The following is an 8,797-nucleotide window of genomic DNA, read 5'->3' as shown; positions in this document are numbered from 1 at the left end:
ATATCTCTGTTGGTATTCTATATTATTATATAGAATACCAACATTATATAGAATATTATATATATATATTTGAATACAGCAATCATTAAGTGAAATGTTATTAAGCTGATGGCAACTCTTGAATTCTGAACGAAGGTTTGAGCAAAAATTATTATATTCATATAATTTATAATTATTATATTAATGTAGTTTCTGAAAGAGCAGTTCCTAAAAAAATATAAACTTACATTTTTGCCTCTGTAATACTACAGAAAAATGTACAGGTGTATTTTAAGAGTGTGGTAAAATCACATAACTTGGACTTGAGTCAGACTCCAGTCACAAATTTGATGACTTTAGACTCAACAAAGTCAAAAAAGACTTGTCACTCAACTTGGACTTTAACACCAGTGACTTGTGACTTTATTTGGACTTCAACCTTGACTTGAAAATTCGTGATACCTTCCCCCAAATCCAAAGATTAAAAAGTTTAAACACACAATACTTAATTCACCAGATCCACTTTGATCCAATCAGACAGCAGAGAACCGTGAAGAACCAACGTTATGTTACGGAGCTCCTGAGAAGAAGAAGAATTTTGTTCATGTATGAAAACTATGAATTGCAGTATTTAAAACACGTGGATCGAAAATTCCAGAAGGAGATGCAACAACTTCCACCTTAGTTCAACATTTTAAGTTGCACAAAAAATGGTAAGTTGAGGCTAATATTAACATAGTTAGCAAGCTAATGCTCAGCTAATGTTAGCTAAACAGCTACTAACTTTCTAAATCAAGACTGATGCTTTAAGGAGTCCTAAAATATAGAAAATTTCAGTTCCCTAGTCTCAAAGCCAGTGGGTTTTTTTTGTATGTGGTTTTTGTTATTTGCCTGAAATAAACTTGTGTTAAAGAGATTTTTACATTTTGTTCTACGATATAAAATATGTTGAAGTTTTTCCGTGTCTTTAAACAGGTTGTTGCTAATGAGTGACTAAAGGAGCCTACAGAGGTTGTCACAGACATTAATCGCTGAGTCATGTGTCTGTGGTGTAGCCAAACGTTAGCTTCTTACTCCTAGCGATTACATTCACGCTTCAAAAATCATAAAAGTGGCATTGATTTGTTAAGATTATATTGCTAATCACAGACTTTTATCTGTCACAGAGCTTATTTTCCACTCTAAGTTACTTAGCTGTTATGTTAACTTTAGCTAAGCATTAGCTTGCTAACTATGAGCCTGGATCTGCTTGAGGTTTCTGCTTCTTAAAGGGAAGTTTTTTTTCTTGCCACAGTGCTTGCTCTTGGTGGGAACAAGAGTTCGGTCTAGACCTGCTCTAACTGAAAAGTGCCCTGAGATTACTTTGTTATGCTTTGGCCCTACACAAATAAAACTGAACTGAATTAATCCAAAATCCAGTGAAAAATCTCATTGGCTTTTTGTGCAGGGAACCAGATCGATGCTGACTGCAGAGGTGGCCTTCAAAATATGTCATCCATCCAACAATCTATGAATTACATAATGACTTGTTTAGAGCTCAGAACCAAGGACTTGGGACTTCACTTGGGACTTGTCAGTCTTGACACAGGTGTTCAAACAAACAGCCTCCTTGAAACCAGCATGAGAATATGAATCAACAGAAACACCCACAACGTCACCAACATGCCGTCACTTAGTTATTAAAACAGTCCCGAGTTTTGGAAACATAACTGTATTTCAGTTACAAAATCAACTGAAAGCAGCACCATGAATGGCCTCGGTGTTCCTCTGAGGAAAACATTTGTGCAAGCGGCGCCCCTCCCTGTGGAAACACGTCAAGCACATTACTGCATCACCCAGGAACTACACCTGGCACCTTCTGCAAGCAGCCACCCTAAAGTCAATTTCAGCCCGGCTCCGGCCGACATGAGCTCTGCTGACTTTTATTTTCTTTAGCCGCTGCAGTGTGATTGCTCATAAGTTGTCATGATGTATTTCGGATAATAGGTGAACTCAATGAGCCCTGTGTAAAGAGGCGGAGGCAGAGTCGTGGTTTATGTTCTGTTTTATTGTCCTTTTGTCTTTGGGTCCCTAAGGTTTCCTTGTGCGCTGCAGTTATTAACAAGACTCCTGACGAGCACAGTTGGTCTGATTCAACACAAAATAAAAGGCAACAGATTTAGGGTTTGTTTAACTCTTTTAAGGAATAGTTTGACATTTTGGGAAATAGATGAATCACCTTGAGAGTTAGATGAGAAGCTCCATACCTCTCTTGTGTGTGCTGAATTTGAAGCTTTAGCTAGAAAGCTTAGCATAAATACTGGAAGGAGGCAACAGCTAGCCTCGCTCTGTCCAAATTTTAAAAATTCTGTCTACCAGTACCACTAAAGATCACTGATTAACATTTTGTTTGTTTAATGCGCACAACAATTAGTGAGATTTGGAGCTGCTGGCATGTGGATTTAGGCTAGCTGTTTCGCCATTTTATATCTGTGTGGTAAGCTAAGGCATCAACATGGCATAACATCAATGCTAACATAAAGGATGTGGGCAGTGAGGATGTGGGCAGCGGTTACATCATACAAATCTAAAGGAGGCATATGTCCAAAGTCTGGTGCGTCTCATACAGCTGTGAATGGTTTTACATTGAAATTACTTGGAAGCCCAGTGTGTCTACTTCAGCTGATAGCAGGTGCCACGCACATCTGTATGAGCTGCCGATAGAGACAATGACAAAACATTGGTATTTGATGAGTTGGGAATGAGAACAGTCTAAATTAATGTACTTATTTTAACCCAAACCATGATCTTTACCTAAACCAAATCAAACTGCAGCCGTTTCACAATATTAACCATGACGAAGGTCGTCATGACTACAGAGTTGGGGAGAAGTAAATAGGAAGGACTGGTGTTTCACCTGCATGCATATTGGATTTTGGTATCTGCACTATGTGTAATTTAAAAGAATTTGAATGTAGATTGAAGAGACTGTGTTGATTTGTGAGCTATTGCGAAAGTTCTGGCGAGAAAGATCATTTTAATCCAAACCATGATCTTTCCCAAACCCTAACCAAGTGTTTCTAGACCCTTAACCAAACCTAAGCAACATAAAACATAATTAGTTTGTGCAAAGTGCACAATGATGAAACAACACATACAAATCTCACAAAAGTTTTCCAAATCTGGGGTTCTCATCTAAACACAATCCTGGTTTTAGTTGGGAGCATTGGCTTCCTCAAGCCTTTGTGTGAGGTTTCACTCACCAAAATGTCAAACTGTTCCTTTTACAAACTGAACACAACTTGCAAACATTATTTGCAAGTTGTTTACAGTAACTGAAAATAACACAAGTTCAAAGGAACAAATCTCTTAGTTTTGCAACACTGCAGAAGACTCTTCAATACGTGTTTACTTCACAGCTGTTGTTCTGTAAAATCAACATTTTATTTCCCACACATTACAGAAGGCTATTTTTAAGCGTCTGTCCAGCAGGTCTCCAGTGATAAGTGTAGCAGGAGTCTGATTGTTCAGTGGCTTGTCAAAGGTGAAGCCAAGTAAAGCTAACCTTACACCAGGCCCAAGTGGATGACCTAAACCAGCGTCCGGGCCAGCTGGGACTGTGTTTGGTGAGCTTACACTTGATCAATGTGCACCGTTGACTCTCTGATACCCTTACATGGAAGAAGCCCTTAGTGCCTCCATGCAGGAATTATTGGTATTTTGAATGTATTGTATTTCTGTCTCATTCTGCAGGCTGGTGCAGTTTGGCTGCAGGCCCGCTGGGTCCAATCGGTGCCTCGGAGACAGGGCGGCTGGTGCAGAGCTCAGATAGCAATCAGGGAGCCAGTCATTGCCAGGAAAACCATGCTCAGTCAGGGTCTGGCTTAGACCCATTTGTGACCTCAGCAACCTTGAGTGTTCCCTACCAAACTTGAGAGGGGAAATCAACATGTCATTTTTTTTTTACATATTCATCTATAAAGGCATTTTCATCATCTCACAAATGTTCTTTGTCTGATCAAATGTTAAATTTGGCACCTGATTTAGGTTTAGTTCTAAGCTAAAGTTCTCTTTTCCATGGATCCTCGGAGTGGAAGCGATGCTCCTTTGCACAGAAAGGAGCCAGTTGAGGTGTTCGGGTATCTCATAAGGATGCCACCTGCTCGCCTCCCTAGGGAGGTGTTCTAGGCACATCCAGCCAAAGGCCACGGGGCAGAACGAGGACTAGATGGAGGAATAATATTTCCCCCCTGTCGTGGGAAGGCCTCGTGATCTCCCAGTCTGAGTTGGCTATTGTGGCAAGAAAATGGATGTCTGGGGTCCACTGCTGGAACCGTTACCTCCACAACCCAATTTCAGATAAGCGATTGAAGACGGATGGTTGGATGGATGGAGGGTGTATATGTAGGCTCTGTGTGGATTTGTTGTGACTGCGTGGACTTGTCCACAAGGACACTACACTACAACAAGCTGCAGAATACCATTTACGGTTGTGTGGAACATGTCCAGCACGTGGACTCTGCAGCTGTGAGCGTACACATCTGTTGGAGAGTATATTCAGTCCTTTGGCTTCGGTTTTATCAGTGAAATTTTGGTCCAATTTATGTCATGCTTTTTTCAATTTTTATGTCTTCAGACAGAATGTGGACACACAATTATTTACCAAGTCAATGAAAAGACATTAAGTTGGAAATGGTTCAATTTGATGAAAAATTTGAACGAATCACTGGGCTTTATGAATTGAACTGATCACATAATGTACATCACATCAACATACAAAAACATCCCACAGACATGGGCCATGTTTCTGTTGCTAGCTAGCTTACAGCTAATATCTGTATAGTTGGTACAATGACTGTTCAGGGCAAATGAGCACAAACTGTCTAGTGATCAAATTCAAAAATTTGCTTTGCTTTCTGTCTGAAGAGGATACAACTGTTGCCATCATTGATACATAGTGATAATAGACAAGGCACTGCATATGGCCAGATGTAATAGTTCACACAAACGTAATGCTAACAGTCTTTATTAGTCAGCATTCTCCAACTGTGGCTGTTTGAACAGAGATGCTCATCTCACTTGTCTCAGAGAACACAGCTAAAATGTCAAATACCCTCGAAACTGTGACATTAGTGAACATCTACAAGGAGCTTTAGGTGCTTGACAGCTGACATCAACTGTGAACATTTCTACTTTTCCCTCCCATGACCCCTTAATGTTAGCTAACATTAACATCAGACATAATGTTCCTGAAATGAAAGATGGTTGCCCAGCCTTATATAGCACATTATGGTTAAGGGGTTAGCAGAGGACCTTGGTATCATAGGACTCTAGGAACATAGATCCCTAGTAATATAGAGCTTTGTAAACATAGGAGCTTGGGAACATAGGACTCTAGAAACACAGAACCCTTGGAGCATAGCTCCCTGGGAACATAAGACTGTTGGAACATTGGACCTCAAGAATATAGGACCTTGGGAACATAGGACTCTAGGAACAGAGGACATTGGGAACATAGCACCCTGGGAGCAAAGTACACTGGGAACATACGACTCTAGGAACATAGGATCTTGGGAACATGGGACTCTAGAAACATAATACCCTGGGAGTATAGCTCCCTGGAAATTTTTAGGACCGTCAGAACATAGGACTCTAGGAACGTAGGTCCTTGGGAACATAGCACCCTGGGAATGTAGGACTCTAGGAACAGAGGACCTTGTGAACATAGCACCCTGGGAGCAAAGCACACTGGGAACATATGACTCTAGGAACATACTGGAAATATAGGACTGTTGGAATATAGGACCTTGGGGGAAAAACCCCCCCGGGAATATAGGTCTCTAGTAACATAGGATCCTGGGGTCATAGGGCTCTAGGAACATAGGATCTTGGGGACAGAGGACCCTAGAAATATTGGTCCCTGGGAACATAGGACCTCGGGAACAAAGCCCCCTGGGAACATAGGCCTACTGCAAGATAAGGCCTTGAGGACATGGACCCTGGGAACATAGGGCCCTTAGAAACATAGGACCTTGGGAACATAGGGCCTTGGGAACATAGCACCCTAGGAACATAGCACCCTGGGAACATAGCACCCTAGGAACATATATATACTCCCACTGATAAGACTGCACTAAGACATTAATAAATGTCCATTCGTCTTTTTATTCTTTGAGGAAAATCTTACACCTTTAATCACAGTTTTTTTTTTCAGAGCTCACTTTTTATTTAATTTGTCTTGTTTCTTGACACAGTAATATTTTTCATTCCGGTTTTTGTTGAAGAATTTAACACTGATCAAATGTTTGCAAAGAAAATTTTGAATCCAAAATGTCCTCACACCGTGCTAGCAACAGTAGTGGGCCAGTGGCTAGCCATTACCATAGCCTGCCATAGTGGAGTAAACTGGGGAAAGTCTGTGGAAATATTGGATTTAAATGCTAGTTTAGACCCAGGAAAAGATCGTATCACCCTAGATGGTCATTTCATCTGTGAGGTAACAACAAAACCTGTTAAATTTAAACCGTATTAAACAGATTTGTGGAGTTACATTCAGAGGGCTGAGATCACAAATGGGGCTAGCCTTGTGCTCTGCTCATTCTCTATAAGAAACTACAGTATTTGTATCAAAAATAGCAGTTTATCAAGGCGCTAAATAGATAATGTGTGTAGATCTACACTGACAGCTGCTTGTAGAAGCTAAGTCATGCTCTGACGTCTAAGATCAAGCCAAACAGAGAGATACGGCCACAAAGCTTTGCTTTGCTGTCAAACTGAGCTTGTAGAGTGACTCTGCAGCACAGTACTGCTTTTATTCATGCCAGGCATTTTCTACTGCTGCAAAGGGCGAGCTACTGTTTGCCTCGTCTCCTCGTTTAGGCATCTTCTACGTGTTCAGTGCAAAATTCATATCATTTTTTAAAATTTTACTATTGTGGAGTTTTGTATTTTTTTCCACTGTTATGTCATGTTTTATGTAAACCAAAGAGACTTGGATAGTTTGGCCAGAAAGACAAAAAATAATAATGTAAATATTTCTACAGTATATCAAAAAATAGTCAAAAACAGAAATACATTTCTAGATAATAACATTCTACATACTTATAAAACATAAACAATGCTAACAGTTGGGTGTTCCTTATTCATTTTAGTGATGAGACTGATGTTTGGTCCAACACATTCATATAAAAACATAAAATACTGGACGGTATGATGAAGTACAAAGTACCAGTCGTAGCACCTTGTGAAGTGTGGACAGCAAAGATCGGTTCAGTTGTGCTAGGCTTGTATTCCTACCTGACAAGTATCACAGGATTTGAGCTTTTCTTTCTTTTTCGTGTGGTTTCATGGCTGTTATTGTTGTTGTTCTTCCAGGTCTTGGAACAAAACAAGATAAGTGCCCAAAGAATCCGTCCAATCACGAGTCGTTTTGCTGTGAAACTCGGTTCAGACGTGTCCTTCTTTGTTATAGATGACGTGCCTAGTCCGTTCTTGAATGACAGTATGGCTGTAGCTGTGATATCCTCCAACCCTCACCCCCCACAACAACCCACCCACCCCCTTCAAAGGCATTGATTAAATTATATGAACCTTAAATATGTGTAAACTATCCCTCGTAGAGTATCAGGTCCCAGATTACTAAGCAACATGTCTGACAATGATGTCTTCCATGAAATAAAGCATCACAGTTTGAATGTGTTTGTCCGAGATCCCTCTTCTGTCTCTTCTTCACTCCACCAGTGTGTTCACTAGTGTGTGAATGTGTGTGTGTGTGTGTGTGTGTGTGTGTGTGTGTGTGTGTGTGTGCATGCTGATGTGTGTTTGCAGGTTGTCTGTATGTGTGTGTTTGCAGCTCAGTTGTTGCCCTTGAAGCAGTACACTCCGTACAGCTTGTGCTTCTTGTCGGGGAAGCCGTTGAACCTCACGGCGGCCTCCGTGGGACTGCAGCGGCGGCGTGGGCGAGAGATGGGATAACGGACGCTGCCATCGGCCAACCAGCCGGCGTCGCAGCGGTCGTAGCCCAGCAGCTTCCAGGCGGCGTACATCTGGCCGACCTTGGCGATTTGAGCGCCGTCTTTTTGACACGCCCTCACCGCCTCGTCGTAGGTTAACTTAGAGGGGTGGATCAGGTAGTAGAACCGACCTGGAAGGACAAAAAGACACGGGCAGATAAGGACAAAGACATAGAGATGTAAAAATAGAGCATATTTGCAAACAGCAACAGAGCCGACATTTGAATTTGTCCAATCAGAGACGCACAGATCCACTTTTTTAAGTGCCGATCCGATTCCAGTACATGAATTTGGTATCTGCTGATACAGATACTGATGTATTGTGCAGTGGAACACAACTTCCACCCCTTGGAATCTTGGCTTTACACACATTACAAGCTGCTTTCGTGCCTTTCTGTGTTTCCAGACTAAGATATCTCCAAACTAAAGACATTCTGATTTAGCCAACTGTTACTACCTCAATGAGTTGTAAACTGTCTTATATTATGGTATGTAAGGTTCATTAGGATGACCAGGCGTTCCTGTTTAACCAGGACTGCCCAGTTTTAAACTGAGTGTCCCAAATCTTGACAGATATCTGTACAACACTCAAATAGCCCACGTTTCTCTACAGTTAAACTAACTACAATGCAAAAACTTTGCATCGCACCTTCAGTTGAAATTTGATGAAATGCCAAGCACAAGGTGGCAGGTTTCAGGTGCACCTTCCATTTTGGTTCATAGATCTGCAGTGACGCAACATGCAAAAGGGCTGGATGCAGGTGAATCTAGATCAGTGGGTGTGGTGATTATTAGTCTCATCACAGCTGTGCCAGTCACAGTTAAAT

At 41.3% G+C, this 8,797-nt stretch overlaps 1 protein-coding gene across 2 annotated transcripts in view; it reads right to left on the bottom strand.

The window, feature by feature from the left end:
- Positions 1-4,968: 4,968 nt before the first annotated feature.
- Positions 4,969-8,797, bottom strand: part of hapln1b (hyaluronan and proteoglycan link protein 1b) — a 30,601-nt gene continuing 26,772 nt past the window's right edge. For both annotated transcript variants that reach the window (XM_084746028.1, XM_084746029.1), the window contains exon 6: positions 4,969-8,101. In XM_084746028.1, the coding sequence (XP_084602154.1) occupies positions 7,812-8,101 (290 nt within the window). In that variant the 3' untranslated portion in view covers positions 4,969-7,811. The remainder of the gene's footprint in view (positions 8,102-8,797) is intronic.

The sequence above is a fragment of the Lutjanus erythropterus genome, chromosome 20 (assembly GCF_056507025.1).
Source record: "Lutjanus erythropterus isolate fLutEry1 chromosome 20, fLutEry1.hap2, whole genome shotgun sequence".
In the NCBI taxonomy this organism is placed as follows: domain Eukaryota; kingdom Metazoa; phylum Chordata; class Actinopteri; order Lutjaniformes; family Lutjanidae; genus Lutjanus; species Lutjanus erythropterus.
The sequence above is the reverse complement of the archived record's forward strand: the minus strand, read 5'-3'. Positions and strand labels throughout refer to the sequence as shown.